The sequence below is a fragment of the Carettochelys insculpta genome, chromosome 12 (genome assembly GCF_033958435.1).
Source record: "Carettochelys insculpta isolate YL-2023 chromosome 12, ASM3395843v1, whole genome shotgun sequence".
Classification (NCBI taxonomy): domain Eukaryota; kingdom Metazoa; phylum Chordata; order Testudines; family Carettochelyidae; genus Carettochelys; species Carettochelys insculpta.
In genome coordinates, this window is record NC_134148.1 from 1,356,954 (window position 1) to 1,382,418 (window position 25,465).

The window sequence follows — 25,465 nt, forward strand, 5'->3', positions numbered from 1 at the left end:
GAGCTGCAGGAAGTAAGGATCCAGCCTGTGCCACTTCCTGTACCTCCCATTTTCTGGGAACGGTGGAAGCTGTGAGTGGCAGCACCTGCAGATGTGCAGGTAAATAGTGTCTGGTAACACACTAGGGGATAACCGCGGTGAACAGCATCTGGGCCACTCGTTGCCCACCCCGGATGACAGTGACTGGCTCCTGTTCTAGAAACTCTAGTATTATTACAGCAATGTTTAGTATTTTGCAACATTCCTGTAACATGTCTCAGAAACAAGGGGACTGTTCTGCATTATTTGCTGGATTGTGCAAATTTCCATTGACCTGTCTGGGCGGGAAAGGAAAGACCAGTGTTGGACAATGATGATTTTATCTCGGATGGGGTGCCTACTCACCTGAGAAGTTTAATGCTCTGTATTGCAAACAAAAAGGGGCTTTAACATATTCATAGAAGTGGGAGAGTTTGGAAGATCAAATAAAGCACATTGGGTTTATACATAATTATGCTGGGAGCTCTGTTACATCATGACATATGAAACACACTGAATGTTTTAAGGGTGAGTCACGGGGACGGCCACTGGAGATGAATTTACCCAGCACAATGGGCTGGAAATGAAGAGAAAGTTAGACTCCTTGCACTGCTTTTTTCCTCAGTGACTTGCTGGGATTCCAGTAGGCCCGGGTGCAGCCGGAGAGCTAGGAATTAGACATAGCTTTGTTGAGAGGTGGTTGTGCTGCTTAGCCTTTCCTAGTGAAGTTTGGTGAGGATGAGCATGGAGAGAGATGAGGAGCTTTGCAGTTGTGTGACTCCCTAAGAAGTGACCCCACTGGGATTCACCTGGAACAAGCCAGCAGAACTGAGATGCGAGACCAGAGTAGCAGATGTACAGAGTCCCCTCTGCCTCATTCACTCTATCCGGGGCATGGAATTAGCCAGGCTAACAGCACCAGTGGGTGGAACCAAGACAAGATGGGCTGGGGCCATGCTGACCAGTAGACACACTAGTTGCGCACCGTTTCCAGTAAGCTTGTGCCCACTCTGGTGAGGCTTTAATGTATTTTAAAGCAGAAGATGTACAGGAGTGGATAGTGGTGGTATCACTAGCTTGCCCTAGCAATGATAAATGTATTCCCGTGCATGTCCCTTTGCATGTCCTCTTCAAATCCACCCAACTTCAGCTGAGCCTGGGGTCTCGCTAGGGCCATATAGACCTGTCTAGCTCTAAGATCTGAGCCTAGGGCAGAGGGGAAGGGATGAAATTTTTGCACAGGAAATCATATCCCTAAAACTTCTTTGGTGTCCTGTTGCAGAGCATGACTTGCTGTGTGCAGATAAGAGCTGGATTCAGGGAGGTTGGGAACATGAGCTGCCTAGGGGACAAAATCACGATTTTTCTCTAGTTACCTTCACTCTTCAGATTTAGGGCAGAGAGTTCCCTGAACCTGAGCTCTCAATAAAGAAGGTCTCTTGAGGGCAAGGTGGCAGTGGTGGTGAGGGAGGAAATGAAATCACATTGATTCCTCTTTCTGTTTTAGGAAAGCCAGATTCTAAATCTAGATTTAAGAAACCATGTGTTGCTGAGCAAGTGGATGCAGGCAAGAGAGCAGAGAGTAGGTCCAGGGCAGCGGCCAGTAGAATGAATTGCAAAGAACCTAGTATGGCTGTTTATATTTGTGACTTGTTTGTGTTTCATCACTGTGGGGAAGTTACTGGTAACAATCCAGGAGTAAGTAGTTACCTCACAATGCTGCGTGTGCAGACCAAGGGGGAGACTCAAGTAACCAAGGACCTCTCAGTCCTGTTTTTTCCTTCTGTATTCTTCAAGGGCATCTTGCATGAGGGATTCAAGAGGCCTTTCTGCTGCCTTTGACACATTATCTGTTTCAGATGGTGGCTGTTGCTTGTTTGCATTGCATTTGAGTGGTGGTGGAACAAGTGTGGGTGTTTTTCTCCCCATGGTTGCTCCCAAGAGTGAGATGTGTGGCTTGGATTATGTAGGTAGTAATATCCAGTGGGGACAGCCCGAGATCGAGAGACAGGACTCCAAAGTCCTGACTCTGCTACTGATTCCCGAATGACCTTGTGCAAGTCACTCACCAACTATTTCTGTTTCCCCATCTTTAAAATGAGGGCTGTATTTACAATAGGATTGGAGGGCTATGCAGCTTGATTGATGGCTGTCAGGTGTCACAGGATCCTATTATTATGGGTCCCCTATAAGTATAAAGCAAGAGCACTTGTCTTGGGAGGCATGGACTGGCACACAGTAAGCAGAGGAAAGGGGGTGTGAGGGAATACTTGCGGCTGGAGAAAGTTGTTGGCCTGACAGATTTGGAGATCGTGAGGCATGCGGAGGGCAGGCAGTAGTAGTGCAGACTCCATACACACTCCCTCTTTCACCTGCAAACCAGCCTCAACCATGACCAGGGGACCTCTAGGCATTGTGGAAAGGGTACTTCGTCTCCATGGCCTGTTTTGTGGTTGAAACTGAGTGCAAGGATATGACTTTCCACCCTCCATGTGTGAACTAAACAAACAAGTAAATAAATACCAGTGTATTGAAGGGTTGTAAGGGAAAGGTAGTGCTGGGTAGTGATTAGTGTGCACTTAGAGTCTGATCCCAGCTCTGTTGTTGGCTCACTTCAGTCAAGTTGCTTCCCCTCTCTGTGAGTGGTTTCCCATCTGAGTAACTGGACTAATGCTCTTAGGGATGTGTGGGGAAAGTTAATTCACAAAGACCTACGAAGAGCTCTGAGAGTTTCATATGAAAGGTGGAAAGCAAAAGAAAGTGGTGTTATTACAACCTACATCTGCATGAGCAGCAGCACAGTGACATGGGAGGATCGTAGACTTTGAATGAATAATTTAAAAGGCAATGTTAAATCAAACAAAACAGTAGGTCTTAGGTGGAGATTACAAAAATGTCTCGACTCTTGTAGATCTCATCATGCCGAGAAGTAAATAGTCTGTTTTATGGCTTATCCAGCCACTGCAGTGGTTGAAGCTGGTACTGCTGTCTGTCCTAGAATCTGGGAGCTGGAGCTTTCTTTATAAAGGCCCCAAGTTTATGGAGTCCTCTTTCTGCCGGCGGAAGCTGGAGCACATCCCAGGCTGACTGCTTTTTCATTTTGTTCACTTAATATTGATGGAAGGAGGGCTTCTGGCAATGGCTTCCTTTTATGACATCCTGCACTGCTTTATATGAACCAATGACAAGTACATGGTCCAAGACTTTCTTAATCATAGCAATTAAAGATGTTTGTTTTAATCGTCATATCCCTTGTTTATCTCCAGAGGGTCAGTGCAATGACTACTCAATAACACACTGGCAAGAGCTGTCCACGGTGCTGAAATGGATGATTTACAAGGGGAATAATGCCTCCTTGTGTCTATCCCACAGCATGCAGTTTGGCCAAAGGTATTCACGCTGAAATCAAAGGTTACACAAAGAATTTACAAGGCCCTGATTTATTTAGAATGGCGTGCTATTCCATACCTTAGATTAATACAGCCTCTGTGTGGGAATTACCTTTTGATATATGGCCAGTTTTGGTACAACTTGAGTCTTATGAATTTCTTTCTGAATATCTTTGTGAATGGTGCAATGCAAAGTCCTTCATCTCTTTAAACAGCTTAATAATAGGGTGGGTGTATTGTAGACAACATCAAGGCATTAATAATTTAAACTAATTCTCATTGATTTAATGCATTATCTTTTGTAAGTTAAAGGGCATAAATCATATTATACTGTCAGAATCTCCTGGGTTCTAGTCTTGGCACTGGCATTGTCTTGCCATGTTGGTTTGGGCAAGGCTTTTAACTTTTCTGTATTGTCTTCTCCATTTGAAAAGGGGGAATAAAAAGATCTTCTTGTCTAGCACTACTGGGAATTAATGAATGTTTAGAAGCACTTTGGAAAATGCAAGTGTTGTTTGTTAATTATGTAGAATTAGATAAAAATCTGCTGAAGAAGAAACAGTAGAATTCTTCTGGACTACTAATAGTGCAGGGTGAACCTTTCTTATCCAGCACCCACAGGTCCTGACCAGGGCTGGACAAGAGAATTTGACGGACACCTGGAGGTCAATATTTTCAAGCACATTACCTACACTTCCACTGTGTACTGGGCTGTTAGAAGACATTTGAGGTAAATTGCTGCTAAATAACAGCATAGAACACCAAAAGCCAGGACTGGTGACTGTAAACAAACTTTATGGGATCACAGGAAACTTGGCCACACCAATGATAAGTGATCATCTGGCTAACTAAAATCATGCCGGATTACAGGGCTTGCTAGGCAAGAGCATGCTGAATTGGAGAGGTTCCAACTCTAGTTCAAACTCCTGCACTACCATTTTTTTTCATTCCCTGCCTGCATAGCATAATACATCTGACACATTACGGGTAAAATAATAGCATAGGCATATTTGATCTGCTCTGAAAATCATACAGAATCCTAAACTGTTCAAAAAAGTTTGGGGGTGAGAGCATTTAATATATAATTAAGACAATAAAGTACCTTGCTCTGCTTCTGTTCCCCCAGTGCCAACGCCCATATTGATGAGTGAATTTCATAAGAATTTTGTCAAGGCGGGAACACTGGTTGTAGTGAATCATCTGTGGTGTAGGACTCTAATCCACTGAGGCAACAGACAGCACCAGTAACGAATACTTGATCTGATTCCATTCCCTGACTTTGGCTGTGATCCTCACAACATTTAAGGAGATATTTTAGATTCCCACTTGGAGTAATCCTGTTGATATCAGAGGTAGTTAATTTAATCCTATGCAGGACCAGAGCTTGTCTTAGTAATTTAGGTCCACACCAGCGTTCCCTCTAACTTTTTACTTCCATGAACAGAATAAATGTTGAGGATCAAAGTATGTGTGGATGTGCACCACTAGTAGAAATACATGCTGCCATCTATTGGCAACAGTGGGTACTCTGCTAGTCCATCTGGATGACACCTGAATCCCACTGAGGTGGCTGCCCAAGAGCTCAGCTTATAGGGGAACATTGGTCCAGATCCTCAAGGATACTGAGTCTCCTATCTTTTTTTGGTAAATAAGATCATGAAAGCTGTGGAGAAGTGAATAGAAGAGTATTGTTTACCCCTTCCTATTACACAAGATCTAGAGGCTACCCACTAAAGTTCATAGGCAGCAGTTTTAAAACAAACAAAAGGACGTAGTTCTTCACACAACACAAAGTCAACCTCTGGACCCCATTGCCAGGGAATGTTGTGAGGGTAAAAATATACCAGAATTCTAAAAAGAATGATCCAACTTCATCGAGGCTAGGACCACCAATGGGTGTTGGCCAGGATGGCCAGGGACACAACACAGTATTTGGGGTGTGCCTAAATGTCTGACTGCCAGAATCTAAAACTGATGACAGTGACTGGATCACTTGAAATTGCCCTGTTCATTCCCTCTGAAGTATCTGGCACTGGCTATTATTAGAGACAGATCACTGGGCTCAGACAGACCACTGGTCTGACCCAGTATGGCTGTTCTTACTGCTTTCAGTGGAAATTAAGAGCCTAAATGTCTCTTAAGGATCCGGACTTTAGCTTGTGTTGCAAGCCTGGATTGCTCACGTTCCATCCACTTTCATACATTTTAACCTGCAGTGGAGCTGGAGTTTGGCATAATCAAGTTCTGTGGAGAACATGGACAGTTGTCTAGTAGCAGTCAGCACTGACTAAATTGGCTGGGTGTTAGTCTGGTTAACTGTATTAGGAAGCAGACTTCCAGCAGCATCAGGTGATGCACAGCTCATTGTCAGTCCTCTTGGGTGGTTATTTACAGATGGCAGAGTATACATCTTATTTGCATAGCTTAGTAAGGAGTTAATCAAAGCAATTTATCTCATTCCTTTAACAGGTCCCCTAATCATTTCCCATTATGTAGCATTCAGGTTTGCTGGGGTTTTTAAATCATTTTAACAAAATAATTCTCTTTTTGTGTCTGTTCATTTCAGAGAGGTTTTTCACCTGTATAGCACATTGGAATAGATCCCTGAGTAAATTAACTTGTTTAGCAGGTGAATTCCTACATTGGGTATTTGCCTAACAGTCCTTTAATGAATTTAGTAGCAGTGACTCACCATGTCCCTTCTGTTATCTCTGTGAATAAAACCAAGTTCTAACTTCCCAGCAGAAATTTACCAATTCCTGGCTAGAAAAAATAATGCTTCAGAATAGAGGAAAGTGTCTGTCTATTCCTCCTTCCTTCTCTCTCTCTCTCTCTCTCTCTCCACTCATCATTCTCCCTAGTGAGTAACTGCTATCTGAAATGAACCTTTCCTTCCTCCCACCCCAAACCTACCATCCCCACTCCAGCGGTGCTGACATCTACTTGTGCACTTCATAAGAGAGAATTTATATTTCCAGCCTGGCTAGTAATCCAAGGGATTAAAATGTGACCTCTTTCCTATCAAGAAAGTAGCTGGTGAGTGTAATATATCATTCAACAGGCATTGGCCAGGAGTGGGGAGCGGTCCCTTTGTCTAAGAGGAAAGACTGCGTACAAGCATCTATATAGCAAATGTTCCCATATGAAGAGAGATTGTCTAAATCGGATCTGAACCCGTGCTCCAGACTGGTCTTGTTGCCTGCTGAGTGTTTTGAAGGAATGTGATCGTTAAGTGTGCCGTTGAACTTTTTGTAGGAGTGGGAAGGTTAGCCGTGGTATCTGAGCTAAATTCCACTCTTGGTGATAGTCCAGCTTTGGTTTGGCTTCCTCTCTGTGTGCTGTCAGAAAGCTGCTTGGTCCAACCCAGAATTGGCTACATTGCAATGAAGGTTGAAAATGATCCAAGTGCTTTAATCTGGAATTAATGTTGGAACCCTAGAAATGCAGAGCTAGAAGGGTCCTTGAGGGGTCACTCAGACCATTGCCCCATGATGGAGCATGGCCAAGTAAAGCTAGACCATGCCTGGCAGGGATTTATCCAACCCTTCTTAGAAACCTCCAGTGTGACCTGGATTCTGCAACTGCCCTTGGAAGCTTGGTCCAGAGCTTCCCTACCTTTATAGTTAGACAGTTTTCCCTAGTATTGAACGCCAGTCTCCCTTGCTGCAGATTAAGCTCATTCTGTTTTTGCCCTGCCTTCAGTGGCCCAGGAGAACAGTAGACTCCTTTCCTGAATGTATATGAAGACTATTATAAGGTTCCATTGCAGTCACCTTTTCTCAATGCTATTGTTTTCGACTTCTCATAGGTCAGGTTTTCTAAACCTTTTATCTTTTTGTTGCTTTCCTCTAACTCACTCCACTTTTTTTTTTTTTTTTTTTTTTTTTAAAAGTACGGCACCCAGAATTGGACACAGTCTTCCAGCTGTGGTCTGACCAATGCTGAACAGAGTAAAACAATTACTGCACACATCTTACATATATCAGTCTTGTGAGTACATCCCAGAATGATATTTGCTTTGTTTGCAAAGCTTCATATTGGCTTATACTTAATTTGTGATCCACTAAAACCCAAGATCCTTTCCAAGGTATTATTGCCTACCTAGTTATTCCCCATTTTGAGTTTTCATTTCTAAGTTCAGAGTACTTTTGCTTTTACCATTATGAATTTCATCTAGTTAATTTCAGACCAGTTCTCCAATTTGCCATGTTCCTAAATGCATGCCAGCACTCCAAGCATGGTCTCACCTGCATGTACTCTCTAGTCCATTAAGCTTAGGGAGCATCCACAAATGGTTTTAGCGATTGCCATACTGAGAACTGTGGCATCTAACTTTTCAAGGCTTAGAAGATCACAGATTTCAGCACTGAGATCTGCAGCGCTGGGTTAGATGCCCAGACTCCCTGCCAATTGGATACGGAGAAGGCAGTGCTTTGGAATGTGAGCCACAGAAGCCAGCATTTTAGCCACCACCCAAGCTAGCCAACGTGAGACACACTCCTCTTGTGAGCATGTTACCCCATCCTCTCATGGGTATAGTCAATGAAGCCTGGGCTGCAGGGCCCTCTGCTGGGTGCGGGGTGAGAATCTGTACTTTGGTCTCCTGCAGCCCAGGGAAGTGCTTTAACCACTGAACTAAGAGATGTAAGATGGGCACCACCTCCTTCTCTGGCCAAACTCTTGACTGGGACCTGGTCTGCTAGGCAGCCGCTGAGCATGCCTGCTGGAGTGGGCCCTGCACACAACATAGGTCTGGCTGAATGCCTGTCCTCCCCCGCCTGTGAATCACTCTGGGGTTCAGGCGGAAGACAGGCATCTGGACATCTGGAGGGAGACAGTGTTCGTGTGCCTGGAGACAGGAACATGGTTACACTGGGAATTTTAACTCTGAAAAGCTCAGGGGCCAAGCAAGTTCAGGCAGCTAGCGTGTACAAGAGTTTTGTCAATTGCAGTGGAGCTAACACTGGGATGTGGGCATCTAACACAGTAAGTTAGGCACCTTTGTAGATTCCCATTGCAACTCATTAACGAGAAGGTTGAATAGGACAGACCCATGTGCCTATATTGCAACCAGAAACCTGCAGCTGACTTGTGGCAGCTGGTTCAGGCTAAGCTTCTCTTTAACTGTGATGTAGACTGCAGCTTGAGGCCTGGGACCTTCCCCTCTCACAGGGCCCTAGAGCCCAGCATCAACCATGCCCAAGTATCTACACTGCAATTAAACTACTTATTAGCTCAAGTCCTATGAGCCCAGCTGCAGGCTTTTTATTGCAAAGAAGGGAGTTAGGTTGGTTTGGCATGATTTGTTCCTGACTCTGAAATGCAGTATCCAGTGGGGTAAGAGAAACGGAATAATCGTTGTTGTCCAGGCTAATAGGATTGAGAGTTTAGATTGCAAGTTTATATTTTCAACTGGTAACTAACTTATAGTCAAACTTATTTTACTCTTTATCCTTGCATGAAGTGCTTGGTGAATCTGCTCAAACTTACAAAAGTTGGTGTATGTCCACTTTCTGTTGATGAAGTGGTGAAGTAATTAATAAATTTGCATTGCTTGTTTTGAGCAGTTCAAGATGGTATATTCCTGAGGCACAAAGCTTGTAAGTGGGACAGGATTTGGTGTGTGTCTTTCTCTGTGATTTCTCTGGGAGTATTCATGCAGTCTAGCTGAGTGTGAGGCATCTCATGCTGTTGTACTGAATAGTTGCAGCACCTCGAGAGGTTTGCTACCTGTCACTAGCAAAGCATGGTGAGAGACAGCCCAGGCTAAGGAGGCAGAGTGGTTCCTCAATCCCAGGCTGTATCCCGGGGATCCTGTCACATGTACATCACATGCATTTTTACTCTTTTTCAGTCAATAACTTAGAAAGGAGTCAGAGAGGCTTCTTACTGGAAGCATAAAACAACATGATGATGATGCTTGCCCCAGGGTGTTGTGGTCACTGAGCAGCCATTGGCAGTGACTTAATGATCCTTCACTAAATGTGTTGCATTTGACCTAGATTAAAAATGTATGTGGACTGTTGCTTCTTTATTGTTCCATTTCTGACTTTTAGGAATTCTGGCCAGCAAATCCCACTAAGAAATTCTTTGCAGCGTGGCAATGGTGTCTAGGCCAAAATCCTGGTGCTTTTCAATCTCCGTTATCTTCTTCATAGAGGTCAAAGGCTGTGTTTGCTCTGCTGTTTTGGACACCCATCGCTGAGTACTTGGTGCATGGACTATTGATGCTCATTGTCTACTCCATATGTGGTGCCCCACAAATGCCAGGAACACGAGGAATCGATAGCATTTGTCTTGACTCACCTCTCCAAAGCTGGGCTGAAGCTCCACTTTAAGTAACATGTGAAAATGAATATTATGATTTGGTCTCTGCTTATCCACCTCACAGAATGCCTGTGAGTGTGCGTGTGCAAAATTCAAATCTCTGTGTTACAATGTCAGTGTCCCTGCTGTTGGTTAGGTCAGGGCTGAGGTGTGTTGGCAGAGCTGGGGGTGGGTCACTGGTCTGGAGTAGCAGGGACAGCTGTGGTGAGGACGTGGGAGCTGGCAGAGCTGTGTATCTGGATTAATTTACAGTGGACTGCAATATCATAGTTCTGTATATTGCTCGACCTGCATGTGGGATGTTTGCTGCTACCTATGCTGACTAGTTAGCCAATGCCATCAGTTTCTCACTTTCTGCTGTACCCTAAGATCACCTGCTGATGTCGAGAAAGTCAGGCAGAGAACTCATCAAAAGATCTCTGCAGAAAGTACCTGTCACCTTTGTGTGTATGCAGAACTGGCTGCTGCTTTAGCTTTCGTCCGCTTCATTTGAAACTCAGAGAGGAATAATGCTCTTCTTCTGTGTGTACGTCTCCCTCTGTATTCCAACTGTTAGATTAAAGGTGCCCTGCAAGGATATTTCTCTTGGGAACACATCTACCAATGGCTTCCAGACATGCATGCTGGTGTGTGATTATCTGGATAACTGGGATGGGAAGCTGCATTGTCACTCAGGCCCTTAGTAAAGAAGCCCGCAACTTGGATTTGTACAGTACTAGCATGTATCTTGATATGACATGATGTTGCGCTCAGACATGCAGACTCGTCTCATTGCCTAGCTTCCAGCATCAGCTACTGTGCTTGCATGCTGAGTAGAGAGTTGCACTGGGTATATTGCAGGGCAATGCCCAGACACTGAAGAGAGAGGTAAAATTAGCTGGTGGGTTGTTGGCCTGTCCTCTGTCCAGAGGCTTCCGTGGGACCAGATTTAGGCCAATGCTGAATATTTCTAAAAATTCCCGCCATGCATCTCTCTCTAGAAAATGTATGTGTCTATACAGCTTACAATGATCTACTATAGCTTTGAGAGTTAGTGCATCTCTGTTTGTGTGTCAGGCTGTTGGTCTGTGGGTCTGTTTTGTTCAAGACACTAATGTCTAAATGGTAAGAGCTAGGACCACCAAATCTGGGATGCAGCTTCCTCTGCATAATTTAAAGCATGGCCAAGGTTTGGTTGTGCCAGGACAATGGGGTGTGCATGGAATGCAGTTGTTTCTCATAAAACAGGAAGGGAGGGATGCGATGATAAAGTTTGATTAATGAGTGACCTTGGGGGCAGGAAGCACAGGGGACAGTTAGACCCCAAAATGACCACAGAGGGGCAGCAAATGTCCTGCCACAAGAAGCAGCCACTGGCTTGGCTGCACAGCTCCTGCTGTCCTCATCTGGTCCCAGAGAGCAGCTGGTAGGCAGCCTGCATAGCCCCTGACTAGCCCCAGGGTGAAGCCTCCCACCCTCTGCTCTGAGCCCCCAAACCCCTGTCCTGAGCCCCTCCTTCCCCCATCCCCCAAGTCCTGCGCTTCCCACCCCCATCCTCCTACCCTGAGCCCCCCACATTCCCAAGCCCCTGCTGGCATCCCCCAGCCCTGCCCCCCAAACCCCTGTGCCCCAAAGGAGCAAAACAATGCTGGGTGCAAGTCTTCTAGTATAATATATTTATGTTGGGGTGGGCATTGTTCATTGATCTGTACAAAGAAGTCTTCATTATTTGCTAAGAATTAAACTAAAGATAAGGGGTCAGTTCCCCGGTTGGCATAAACTGATGTAGCTCCGTTGAATTTACTGGAGTTGCCCTATGCTATATCAGTTGACAATCTAGCCCAAGATACAGGGTCAAGGTGTAAGATTCTTACCTAGATCTATGTTCTAAGCAGCCCAAAGTTTGGGTGTGGTTGATGTAAACCCATCTTGGCCAAGTAGCTGATTTGCCAAGAAACACGTGCTGTGTCTCTTTCACTGACCAAATTCTGTGCTCAGTTACACCAGTGGACATCCAGAGCAACTCCACTGAAGAGTACCACACTGTGAACAGGCGTAGAATTTATATCTTGTAAGTCTTTTGGGATGGCAACCTTGTCTTCCTGTTTGAGCTCTCCGTGGCAGAGAACAAATTGGATGTGGAAGAAATGAAGAATAATAAATAAAATACCTTGTGACTGTGCAAGTAAGCAAACAAAGTTGTTTGCCCTGTGCACTTTGTTCATTTACTTTGACAAGTGCATCTTAATGTTAATTATTTATGCTACTTCTTAATATAGCAGCAAATGCCACATATAGTATATTGTGTAGCAGTAAGGCAGTCATGGCAATAATGAGGCCACATTACATTAAGGCCTCCACTAGTTAAGTGTCTGAGGACTGGAGTGAGGTCACTAGATTATTTGTGAGACTCCTCAGCAAAGTGTGGGAACTAGCAAGGTTTTTCATCTGCTTTTGTCTGGATTCGCTGCTGGATTAGCCTTGTGCATAATAGCTAAAATGATCGTTAATGCCTGGTAAAAACCAGTGAGTGGTTTATAACATCAAGGAATATGCTCAGACATATAGTGCTTTCCAAAAATAAAATGAATGCTGTTCCAAGAGTTTTTCAGATAATATCGATCAACCAATAAAGAAGAGACCAGAGTATTAGAGACTGGTTTGAGGGCACAGCAGTAAAGTGTTTCCCTTAGTTATTTTGATAGTGAAATATGTATTCTCAGGCACGTGCCTGTGAGCTTTATTGATCATTTCTGCGCTGCTTGGGCATCCATGGAATACTGACTAACCTCCAAAAGTCCAGTCTCCCCGCACACTAGGTGCTGTGTGAAATCTAAGCTGAGCTGTCAGGAGTTCTGCACTGGGTCACAAAACACTCCATCTGGTGCAGAGTCCTGTTTGCAATTGTGATTGATACCAACTGCTTCAGAGGCAGGTGCAAGAAACCCACCGCAGGCAGTTCTGAGAGCTTGCTTGAAGCATTACGTTTCTTCTGATGCCCCAAGGGCAACTGTTGGCCTATGCCTGAAGTGGGAGGGCTAGCATTTTTACTGTGTCTTTATTGTTAGAATGGTGGTGGTTTTTCATCAGCCATGTAAATGTCTCAGCGTCTTGGATTATTCCAAAGCTCTGGTCAGCATTTTGGTATGGACACCCCCCTCCATCTTCTTTCCTGTCAGGACCCCCCATACCAACAACCTAAAATCCCTCTTTACATGGAGTGAGTAATACAGGAATCACTTGTGTTCCCTGGATCTACCCCTGACCAGTGGGCAGGGTGTGGGGAAGCTATGAAGAGAGTCTTAGAAAGCAGATAACCTGGTCTCTCTCACCCACTTCTTTTGGCTGATCTCCTGTCTCTGTCTCACCGTCTAGGTTCTATTGGGATCTGACTATGTTGCTCCTGATGGTTGGAAACCTCATCATTATTCCTGTGGGCATCACTTTTTTCAAGGACGAGAATACCACCCCATGGATTGTTTTCAATGTGGTCTCGGACACCTTCTTCCTCATTGACCTGGTCCTCAACTTCCGGACCGGCATCGTGGTAGAGGACAACACTGAGATCATCCTGGACCCCCAAAGAATTAAGATGAAGTACCTGAAGAGCTGGTTCGTGGTGGATTTTATCTCCTCCATCCCTGTGGACTACATATTCCTGATTGTGGAGACCCGTATCGACTCAGAGGTTTACAAGACAGCCCGGGCTCTGCGCATTGTGCGCTTCACCAAAATCCTCAGCCTCCTGCGCCTGCTGCGGCTCTCCAGGCTCATCCGCTACATCCACCAATGGGAGGAGGTGAGCAGAGGCATGTTTCATGTGTGCTTGGTCCTTGAAGCCCCTTTCCCTTCACACCAGGGAGCACCATCCTTCTCACTTCCCACCACTGTAAGTTGGAGGAGATTTAGGCTCTAGATATGGCTTTTGACAGGAGGGCCCTCCCCTGGGCAGAATTTAGGCACTCTTGCTTTAGCCAGTGCTGGCTCCAGGGTCGTGATGCAGTGCTGGATGATGGTGCACCGTCTTAAATGAGAGTAAATTCAGGTCATCCCCCCGGAGGTCAGATGAGGTTGTAGATCAACTGTAAGGAGAAACATCCAACTAATCAGCCTGCCTGCTGTTGCTCTTCCTGAGCCAGAAAGTGCTACCGGAGCTCTCTCAACAAATGCTGATGGTCACTTGGCCAGTTTGTCCTAAAGTAATTAATTAACTTTAGGAAAAACAAATACATCTGCACCTTTACACATCCTGAGTGCTGATCCTTCTCTGTCCCTGCCTTCCCCCCATAATGTCCTGCCCTTCAGCAAGATCCCACCCTGTGGAATGGGGCTCGGGAACTCACCAGCTGCCAGCAGTATCTGTCTCTCTATGCCCTAGCTAGGCAGGAGTGGGGGAGCTGATTAGAGGAGCACCCCAGCAACCAAACACTGCAGCTGCTTCCACTGACGAACTGCCCCAGGCCCTGTGCATGCCAGCCTCTTGTGCCTCCTGAAGCACCATCCAGAGCCCCTGAGGAGGCTGTGCAGTGCAGGGTGCCAGTCCCTGCTGGTGGCACCAAAGCAGCACGTCTCACTGCTGGTGTAACAGCTATTCAGGAACAAGGCTGGGTGCTGCAGGGAGGGACCTATTCCTCCACGACAGCAGATCAGAGGTAAGGGGAGGGAATGACTCCTACTGTTTGGGAGTCAGTGCTCCTCTGTGATAAATGCATACCATACCAAATGCATACCAATGCCCTCCAATCTCCATCCATGCTTTGCAGGCTGTTGTGAATGCAGAAATCTGCAGGTGGCTGCATTTGAGATGCTGACCTAGGATATGGGCCTCTCCGCAAGTGCCCGCAGAGCTGCTGACCTAGCCTCAGAAACTTGTTTACATGAACCTGCAGCACTTGTGTATCCAGTGACTTCATTCTTTATGTGCTTACCTCTGGAGTAAACAGCTGGGTGATGGATTCATAACCTGCCTGCTTTTCTAAGTTCTCCAGCTCAAGGGGGAAAGAAAGCTAGATGATCTGCCAGCAAACAATCAGTGCATGGGGATGGAAGAAACTTAACAGTCTGGCCAGCCTTGCAGCCTCCCCAGCCTTGCAAGAAAATCCCAACCTGTGGGTGCTGATACTCTGGTTGCCAGATTGGTTTTCTGGAGCCCCCTGCCTTGGCCAGAGCTTAAGAACTGGTCACTTGTCATTTCCCTGCTCCCTCCACAGGAGCTATGGAAGAGTGCCCTGTAGCTTGCCCATGTCTGAGGGGAACGTGCTTCATCCATGTCACTAGCAAACCCTGTGCTCGGTTACACCAGTGAACCTCCAAAGCATCTCTACTGACATGTGTCCCTGGTATGAAATGGAGTGGAACTTAGCTCTTGTATTGGGACGATGACCTGTCTTCCTCTCTCTACTCTCCAAGGCATATTTGTTCTCCAGGTTTCCTAGTTTGGAGAGCACTGATTTATTCAACTGCCATTGCCTGTCATGCACCCCACAATGGCATGGGCCAAGGAGGAGGTAGCCACAGTTACTGTGAAATCCCTGGGGTTCCCCCCACTCCAGGAGGGAGAAAAATCTCTGAGGACAGGACAAGGAGCAATGGGCTTAAACTGCAGCAAGGGAGGTTTAGGTTGGACATTAGGAAAGCTTGCTAGCTATCAGGATGGTTAAGCACTGGGATAAATTGCCTAGGGAGGTTGTGGAATCTCCATCATTGGAGATATTGAAGATATTTAGACAAACGCCTGTTGGGGATGGTGTAGATGGTGCTTGGTCCTGCCATGAGTGCAGAAGACAACCTCGAGGTTCCTTCCAGTTCTGCGCTTCTATGATTCATCTGTGTCTCCTCATTAATAGTAATCAGAATAGTTCCAAGAAGCCCCAGTCAGTATTGGAGCCCTGTTGTGTTTGGTGTCATATGGACAGACAGCAAGGGACAGTCACTCCAAATAGTCTATAAATAGACAAGACTGATGAAAGCAGGGAAGAAGAGTAGAGGCCTGGAGTAGGGGGCAGCTTTCTCCAGCTCACACAGCAGGTCAGAAGCAGAACTGGGAACAGAATCCAGGCCTCGAGGGCTCCTATTGGGTGTCTCTCCACTTGACCCTACTGCCTTCCCATTGTCTAAGTCTGGTTTGTAAATATAGAGGAGAAGGTGCTGCAGAAAGCCGAGTTGATGACTCAGCAGGAAATGGCCTTGTCTGAATACCTACTTCATGGCGCTGATGTGCCATCTTTCCAATGAGACTTAATCCAAGTCTTGGCCACTCACACTCATTACAAAAGGCAATTGGCTAGTCCTCATGTCCAGAGCGCATTGCAGTCTGTCTCCCTGCATCCCACCTCACCTCCTTGCAGTATCAGCTGGGTCCAGTTCTCTGCCTTACATATATTGTGGCACTCTGTTGCTGTTTCTGAGCTGGAATCTAGCAGCATTTGAAGAAGGAGAACAGATTCCCGTATATTATGGTATGGCCCTTCCCTCCCCAAGCAACCTCTAGCTCTCCTACTGAGACCTTAGTAAGTTGCATTCCCACTGCACAGAGTGACCAAGAGCCCTGGCACCTGTCGCCTCTGGCAGAAATCAATGGCCCACTGCTTCCAACTCCCACTGATTTCTGCAGGGCAGGACTTCACCTTCTATCTGGTGAGCTGCTCTTTAACGTGGGAGAAGGACCTCTTTTGCAGCAAACAGTCACTGGTGAGGAATGGACACATCATTACAACCTCCCTTACTGGCTTGTGGCTGTTAAGGATTGACAGCTGTACCTGAGTAGTGTCATTGGTAGAGGAATACAGCTAACAAGCTTTGGTCTTGTGTTTTGGCCTCAGCAGGAAGTTATGATGCTGCAGTGTAAATTAAGCTTTCTGCACAGGCAATGAAAAGGCACTGTTTCAAAGTGAATATCATAAAATGGGCTGTAATGAATTATAAAGAGCAAGGCAAATATTTGACCAGCTGGGTGGCTGCAGAGGAAGAGGAAGTTGGGAGGGAGAGGAAAGAAGCAGTTTTACTGTTACGTTTTGGAAACACAGAATATTTCTATTGTCGGTGAAATGGAATAATAAATAGAATAGATGGCTCCCAGGGCTGCAGAGCCCCATCTGTCTCTTGGTCACTAGTTCATCTTTAGCTTGGTAGTGAGTGAACGTTATTTGCCATCTTAAACAGCTGTTAGACTATCTCTGCTCAGTTCTGGGCAGACACATGTCTGTTACAAACCATCACCACAGCCAGCCCATTGGTCCTCATTTCACATTCAGATCCACTTGTGTTGGTGCTACTCCTCAGACTGGAAGGGTGATCCTAGAGCAGGATGAAAATATGTTAGTAAGATGGTATATGGAAGATGGTTCTGCCTCTGCCTACCTGGGTATAACCACAGTCACCAAAGCTAGCACGCTGGCACTTTTCCGCAGCACCAAATGTATGGTGTTTTAAAGACGGGGATGATCAAATCTATTGCAAATCCGTTCCACACACTGTCTAGAGCAGTGGTTCCCAAACTTTCTGGCATCATGCTCCCCTTTTTGACTTTTGAGAAACCCTCACGCCCCCTACCTGTTTTTTACTGTGGGCCAGCCACCCCAGCTGCCTGTGAGCCGTCTGCCTGAGCCCTTCCCCTCCCCCAAAGCCAGCCACCACCAGCCCCTCATCTAACTCCATCCTCCTCCTCCTCCCCAGCCCACACTCACTTGCCTTTGCAGGAGGCAGCTAGGTCCATGTGGGCCTTTGCTGGCTGCCTGCTTTTTATAGCGGCTGTGCTGGGTCACCCATGTGAAGTAGCAGGGGCTGAGAGCCAGAAGCAAGGGACAGCTTTTTCTTTGGGTATGGGGAATGATGGGGGTGGGGAGTACTGAGTTGCCTTGCACACCCCCTGAAATTTCTTCATGCCCCCACCCTGGTTTAGGAAACCATGATCTAAAGGGTCCTGTAGCCTTTCACTTTGCCGTCCTCGGACTCTCTTCACTACGCCATAGGACATTCCTCTCTTGATGTGTCCTGGGCATTGTGACTTACCACAGAACTGCTGTTGGAGAGTTTGGATCTCTTTCCCAGCCAGCAGCAGCTGCTCCCCATTCAAAGTCCATGTTTTGGCTATTTTTTTTCCCAACAGTTATATTTGAGTACAGTTTTCTGGTAAGTTGTGTTCTTGCGCCAGGCTGCTATGTCACCTTAACATGGGGCTGCAGGTGAAAGAGAGCTGGAGTCTGACACAGGCCCAGGAAATTCAGACTATGTCTACAGTATGAGATAAATTTGATCTTTAATAAATTTGTATTTTTTTTAACCTTGTTCTTATTAATTCAAATTTTTTCCACAAACCTTCCTGAAATCTGACCCATCATTTTTCCATGTTGCTTCTGCGTCCCCATTGCCCTATGCAAGTTTGACAGCATGAGTAGTGCATTGCGAGTACCTACCCACAGTGCCTTAGCCCAGCAGCTTGTGGGTGTTTCATGTTAGAATCCCAGAGTGCAAAGTACTGTCCTAGAATTCAGAGCACCCAGTAACAGAATTCAGCCCTCCCCGAAACCCGTCCAGGTTCCCTGTGCTGCGCGTCCTCTGCACATGTTGGCGTAGTGGTGGGCAGCTGTGCTGTCAGCCCTGTCCACCTCCGCCTTGTTCCGTCAGCCGTGCGTCCGCTGCAGACATTGGCACACATCCTTTGCACGTGTTGGTATAGCGGCGGGGAGCTGTGCTATCAGCTCTGTACACCTCTGCCCGGTTCCATTGACTGCATGTCAGGACCTTTATATTTGCAGTCCTGGGTGCTGCAGAATTCAAATTCTAATTCTAATCCAATCAAAAATTCACAGGGTTCCTGTGACCTTCTTCCTGTGCACCTGGATGGAGAGCAGCAGAGAAGGAAGCAGCCATACATGGAGGGTCACCATGTAGCTTTGTGGGATACATACGGGACCCTTCTGGAGGCTAATAAGTTTGAATTAAATACATGGCGCTTCCACACTAGCCTTTAGTCGAAATTTTAAATTCGAAATTGATGGTGTACCTATCCAGTAATATTGACATTTTGTTATCAGTATTAGGGCTCACTAATTGGAGCGAATGGTATTTACAGTGAAGACAGTGGCATTTTAATATCAGGCTAACTCCTTTAAATTTGTCATTAGAGGAGGTTTTGGAACACATAGAAAAACTTAACAGTAACAAATCACCAGGACTGGATGGCATGCACCCAAAGGTTCTGAAAGAACTGAAACGTGAAATTATAGAACTGTTAACTGTGATTAGAAACCTATCTTTTAAATCAGCTTCTCTACCCAGGGAGTGAAAGACAGCTAACGTTACACCAATATTTAAAAAGGGCTCTACAGGCAACCCTGGCAATTACAGACCGGTAAGTCTAACATCAGTACTGGGCAAATTAGTTGAAGCAGTAGTAAAGAACAAAATTGTCAGACTCACAGAAGAACATAATTTGTTGGGCAAAAGTCGTCATGGTTTCTGTAAAGGGAAATCATGTCTTACTAATCTATCAGAATTCTTTGAAGGGGGTAACAAACATGCAGACAAGGGGTATCCAGTAGATATAGTATACTTAGATTTCCAGAAAGCTGCTGAGCTGTAGCCAGAGGGAGGGGCTATCAGGAAGGCCAGAGCCTTTTAAACCCTGCTGGCAAGCGACCAGGGCTCTTGCAAACAGGCCGACTGCTAACAGGTGGGAGTTCTGAGAGGGGCTTTCCTGGTGAAGGAGGGGGCAATCTACAGCACCTTGAGGTAAGTGGCTGTCTGGAGTGTGTGGGTGTTTGTGTTTTGGGGGTTCTGGGCTTGTGTTTGTCTGTTTGTTTGGAGTTTGGAGTGCTGAGCTGTCTGTCTGAAAGGCTGTGTGCTCAGGCTGGCAGTTGGAAGCTGTGAGCCTTGATTAGGTTTGAAATCTAAACCTCTGTGCTGATTGGCTGAGCTGTAGCCAGAGGGAGGGGCTATCAGGAAGGCCAGAGCCTTTTAAACCCTGCTGGCAAGCAACCAGGGTGCTTTCGACCGGGGCTGTTGCAAACAGGCTGACTGCTAACAGGCGGGAGTTTCGAGAGGGAGCTAGTTACTTGTAACGTCCTTAAATCTTTTATAGCATCCACATCTGATACTTTTACTTAAGAACCACATATAGAATTAAATTAAATCAGAGGAGGAAATGCAGGCAGAAGACCAGCAGCAGAGCGGGGGCTATCCTGTTTATTGCGTCGAGTGTAATATGTATGATTAGCTACCCTGTTGGCAGGTGGCTTATGTGTGCACTTGATGCAAGGAGCTCCTGGCCCTCAGAGCCTGAGTGCGGGCTTTGGAGACCAGGGTGGCTGAACTGGAGGAGCTAAGGGAGGCAGAGAGCTATGCTGATGAGGCTTTCTGGGACGTAGTAGGGCTGTCCCACCTCCAATCTGACAGCCCCGATGCTGTTAAGGAGGATGAAAGGCTCAGGGAAGGAGAGCGGTCAATGGGGGCAGAGGGAAACCATCCCATAGTTAGGACCCTCCTTCCAGAGGGTGCTATGGTATCCTCTCGCGCTGAGGATACCTCTCTGGGGGAGGGAACGCCAGTTGTTAGGAAGAGGCAGTTGTTAGTAGTGGGTGATTTGATCATTAGAAATATAGATAGTTGGGTTTGTGATGACTGGGAGAACTGTATGGTGACTTGCCTGCCTGGTGCGAAGGTTGCGGATCTTGCGAGGCATCTAGACAGACTTATATGCAGTAGTGGGAAGGAGCCAGTGGTCATGGTACATGTAGGTACCAATGACATAGGGAAGGGTAGGAGAGATGTCCTGGAGGCCAAATTTAGGTTGCTAGGAAGGAGACTGAAATCCAGGACCTCTATGGTGGCATTCTTAGAAAAGCTTCCAGTTCCACATGGAGGGCCAGGTAGGCAGGCAGAACTTCAGAATCTCAATGTGTGGGTGAGACGATGGTGTAGGGAAGAAGGGTTTAGATTTATTAGGAACTAGGGACACTTTTGGGGTAGGGGGAGCCTATACAGGAAGGATGGGCCCCACCTAAATCAAGGTGGATCCAGGCTGCTGGCATTAAACATTAAAAAGGTCGTAGAGCAGCATTTAAACTAGGAGATGGGGGAAAGCTGATTGGTGCGGAGAAGCATGTGGATCAGACGGAGACTTCTCTTAGGCAAGACTCCATTGACAGAGATTCTCTAGAATTCAGTCAGAAAGAGAAGAAGGGAGATGATAGAGTATGGGCCAGATCAGATGAAGAAAAATCACATGTAAAAGAATCCAGTACATCAGGGAAGGGCAGGCACATGAATAGTGGTAGTTTTTTAAAGGGCTTTTACACAAATGCTAGAAGTCTGTCTAATAAGATGGGTGAATTAGAGTACCTCATATCAAAGGAGGAGATTGACATAATAGGCGTCACAGAAACCTGGTGGAATAAGGACAATCAGTGGGACACTATCATACCGGGGTATAAAATATATTGGAAGGACAGAATGGGTCGAGCCGGTGGCGGAGTGGTACTGTATGTGACGGATAATATAGAATCAAATGAAATAAAAATCCTAAATGAATCAAAATGTTCCATAGAATCACTATGGATAGCAATTCCTTCCTCTGATGGGAATATAGCACTAGGGATATATTATCAACCACCTGACCAGGACAGTGATAGTGATGCTGAAATGCTAAGGGAGATTAGAGAGGCTATCAAAATAAAAAACTCACTAATAATGGGGGATTTCAATTATCCCCATATTGACTGGGTACATGTCACCTCAGGAAGGGATTCAGAGAGAAAATTTCTTGATGCCTTAAATGACTGCTTCTTGGAGCAGCTGGTACAGGAACCCACAAGGGGAGAGGCAATTCTTGATTTAGTACTGAGTGGAACACAGGGTCTGGTCCAAGAGGTAACTATTACAGGACCGCTTGGAAATAGTGACCATAACCTAACAACATTTAATATTCCTGTGTTTGGGAAGAACACCGCAACAGTCCAACACTCTGGTATTTAATTTCAAAAAGGGGAATTTCACAAAAATGAGTAACTTAGTTAAGCAGAAGTTAAAAGGTAGAGTAACTAGAGTAAAATCCCTGCAAGCTCCATGGAAACTTTTCAAAGATACCATATTAGAGGCCCAACTTAAATGTATACCCCAAATTATAAAACACAGTAAGAGACCTAAAAAAGAGCCACCATGGCTTAACAACTATGTAAAAGAGGCAGAGAAAGATAAAAAGGCATCTTTTAAAAAGTGGAAGTCAAATCCTGGTGATCAAAATAGAAAGGAACATAAACACTGCCAAATTAAATGTAAAAATGTAATAAGAAAAGCCAAAAAAGATTTTGAGGAACAATTAGCCATAAATTCAAAAAACAATAGTAAAATGTTTTCTAAGTACATTAGAAGCAGGAAGCTTGCTAAAAAAACAGTGGGGCCCCTGGACAATAGAGACATAAAAGGAGCAATCAAGGAAGATAATGCCATTGTGGAAAAACTAAATGATTTCTTTGCTTCAGTCTTCACGGCTGAGGATGTTAGAGAGATTCCCAAATCTGAGTCGTCCTTTATGGGTGACAAATCTGAGGAACTGTCCCAGATTGAAGTATCATGAGAGGAGGTTTTGGAATTAATTCATAGGCTAAACAGTCACAAGTCTCTGGGCCCGGAGGCTATTCACCCAAGGGTTCTGAAAGAACTCAAATGTGAAATTGCGGAACTATTAATGGTGGTTTGTAACCTATCCTTTAAATCAGCTTCGGTAACCAATGATTTGAGGGCAGCTAATATAACACCAATATTTAAAAAGGGCTCTAAAGGAGACCCTAGCAATTATAGACCAGTGAGCCTGACGTCAGTACCAGGCAAATTAGTAGAAACAATAGTAAAGAATAAAATTGTCAGACACGTAGAGGAGCATGATTTGCTGAGCAAAAGTCAACATGGTATCTGTAAAGGGAAGTCGTGTCTTCCTAATCTGTTAGTTCTTTGAAGGGTTAACAAGCATGTGGACGGGGGGGATCCAGTAGACATAGTATGCTTAGATTTCCAGAAAGCCTTTGACGCGGTCCCTCACCAAAGGCTCTTATGTAAATTAGGTGGTCATGGGATAGGAGGAAAGATCCTTTCATGGATTGGGAACTGGTTAAAAGACAGGAAACAAAGGGTAGGAATAAATGGTAAATTTTCACAATGGAAGGCGGTAACTAGTGGCGTTCCCCAAGGGTCAGTCCTGGGACCAATCTTGTTCAACTTATTCGTCAATGATCTAGAGAAAGGGGTAAGCAGTGAGGTGGCAAAGTTTGCAGATGACACCAAACTGTTCAGGAGAGTCAAAACCAAAGCAGACTGTGAAGAACTTCAAAAAGATCTCATCAAACTGAGCGATTGGGCAGCAAAATGGCAAATGAAATTTAGTGTGGGTAAGTGTAAGGTAATGCACATTTGGAAAAATAACCCCAATTATACATATAATATGATGGGGGCAAATTTAGCTACAACAGATCAGGAAAGGGATCTTGGAATTATAGTGGATAGTTCTCTGAAAACATCCACGCAGTGTGCAGCAGCAGTCAGTAAAGCAAATAGGATGTTAGGGATAATTAAAAAAGGGATAGAAAATAAGACAAAGAATATCTTACTTCCCTTATATAAAACTATGGTACGCCCACATCTTGAGTACTGCATGCAGATGTGGTCTTCTCACCTCAAAAAAGACATACTGGCATTAGAAAAGGTTCAGAAAAGGGCAACTAAAATGATTAAGGGTTTGGAACAGGTCTCATATGAGGAGAGGGTAGAGAGACTGGGACTTTTCAGTCTAGAAAAGTAGAGACTGAGGGGCGATATGATAGAGGTATATAAAATCACAAATGGTGTGGAGAAAGTGAATACAGAAAAGTTATTTACTTGTTCCTATAATATAAGAACTAGAGGACACCAAATGAAATTAATGGGTAACAGGTTCAAAAGTAATAAAAGAAAGTTTTTCTTCACACAGCGCACAGTCAACCTGTGGAACTCCTTACCAGAGGACGCTGTGAAGGCCAGGACTCTAACAGAGTTTAAAAAAGAGCTCGATAAATATTTGGAGGTTAGGTCCATAGGTGGCTATTAGCAAGGGGTAAGGTATGGTGCCTAGCCTTTTGTCAAAGGCGGGAGATGGATGGCAGGAGACAAATCGCTTGATCATTGTCTTTGGTTCACCTCCTCTGGGGCACCAGGCATTGGCTACTGTCGGCAGACAGGATACTGGGCTAGATGGACCTTTGATCTGACCCAGTATGGCTGTTCTTATGACAAAGTCCCTCATCAAAGGCACTTGTGTAAATTAGTTTGTCATGGGATAAGAGGGAAGATCCTTTCATGGATTGAGAACTGGTTAAAAGACAGGAAACAAAGGGTAGGACTAAATGGTAAATTTTCTGAATGGAGAGGGGTAATGCATGGTGTTCCCCAAGGGTCAGTCCTAGGACCAATCCTATTCAATTTATTCATAAATGATCTAGAGAAAGGGTTAGTAGTGAGGTGGTAAAGTTTGTGTGTGATACTAAACTGTTCAAAATAGTCAAGATGGAAGCAGACTGTGAACAACTTCAAAAATATCTCACCAAACTGAGTAACTGGGCAACAAAATGGCAAATGAAATTTAAATGTGGTAAGTGTAAAGTAATGCACATTGGAAAAAATAATCCCAAGCATGCATACAATATGATGGGAGCTACTTTAGCTAGAACTAATAAGGAAAGAGATCTTAGAATCATAGAACAATAGAGCTGGAAGAGATCTAAAAAAGCCATCAAGTCCAGCCCCCTGCTCTAAGCAGGACCAAACCCATCAGATCAGCCCTGCCAGGGCTTTGTCGAGACGAGACTTAAACACCTCCAGGGATGGAGACTCCACTACTTTCCTGGGTAGACCATTCCAATGCTTCACCACCTTCTTAGTGAAAAAGTTTTTCCTAATGTTCAACCTGGACCTTTCCAACCACAACTTGAGACCATTGTTCTGTGTTCTGCGATAATCTTGGGATTATCGTGGATAGTTCTCTGAAAACATCCACTCAGTGTGCAGTGGCAGTCAAAAAACAAATAGGATGTTAGGAATTATTAAAAAAGGTATAGAAAATAAGACAAAGAATATTTTACTGCCCCTATATAAAACCATAGTATGCCCACATGTTGAATACTGCGTACAGATGTGGTCTCCTCACCACAAAAAAACATATTTTGGCATTAGAAAAGGGCGACTAAAATGATTAGGGGTTTGGAATGGGTCTCATATGAGAAGAGGCTAAAGAGACTGGGTCTTTTCAGTTTAGAAAAGAGGAGACTGGGGGGATATGATAGAGGTATGTAAAATGATGACCAGTGTGGAGAGGGTGAATAAAGAAAAGTTATTTACTTGTTCCTGTAATAAAAGAACAAGAGGACACTAATGAAATTAATGGGTAGCAGGTTTAAAACTAATAAAAGAAATTTCTTTTTCATACAGTGCACAGTCAACCTGTGGAACTCCTTGCCAGAGGAGGCTGTGAAGGCTAGGACTATAAGAGAGTTCAAAGAAGAGCTAAATAAATTAATGGAGGTTAGCTCCATAAAAAGCTATTATCCAGGGGGGTAGGAATGGTGTCCCTGACCTCTTTTCGTCAAAGGCTGGAGATGGATGGCAGGAGACAAGTCACTTGATTGTTGTCTTTGATTGATGCCCTCTGGGGCATCTGGCATTGGCCACTGTTGGCAGACAGGCTACTGGGCTAGATGGACCTTTGGTCTGACCCAATAGTGGCCCTT

At 45.1% G+C, this 25,465-nt stretch overlaps 1 protein-coding gene across 1 annotated transcript in view; it reads left to right on the forward strand.

The window, feature by feature from the left end:
* Positions 1 to 25,465, forward strand: part of HCN4 (hyperpolarization activated cyclic nucleotide gated potassium channel 4) — a 114,568-nt gene that overhangs the window by 19,146 nt on the left and 69,957 nt on the right. The window contains exon 2 of the mRNA XM_075006717.1: positions 13,089 to 13,512. Within this exon, the coding sequence (XP_074862818.1) occupies positions 13,089 to 13,512 (424 nt within the window). The remainder of the gene's footprint in view (positions 1 to 13,088; positions 13,513 to 25,465) is intronic.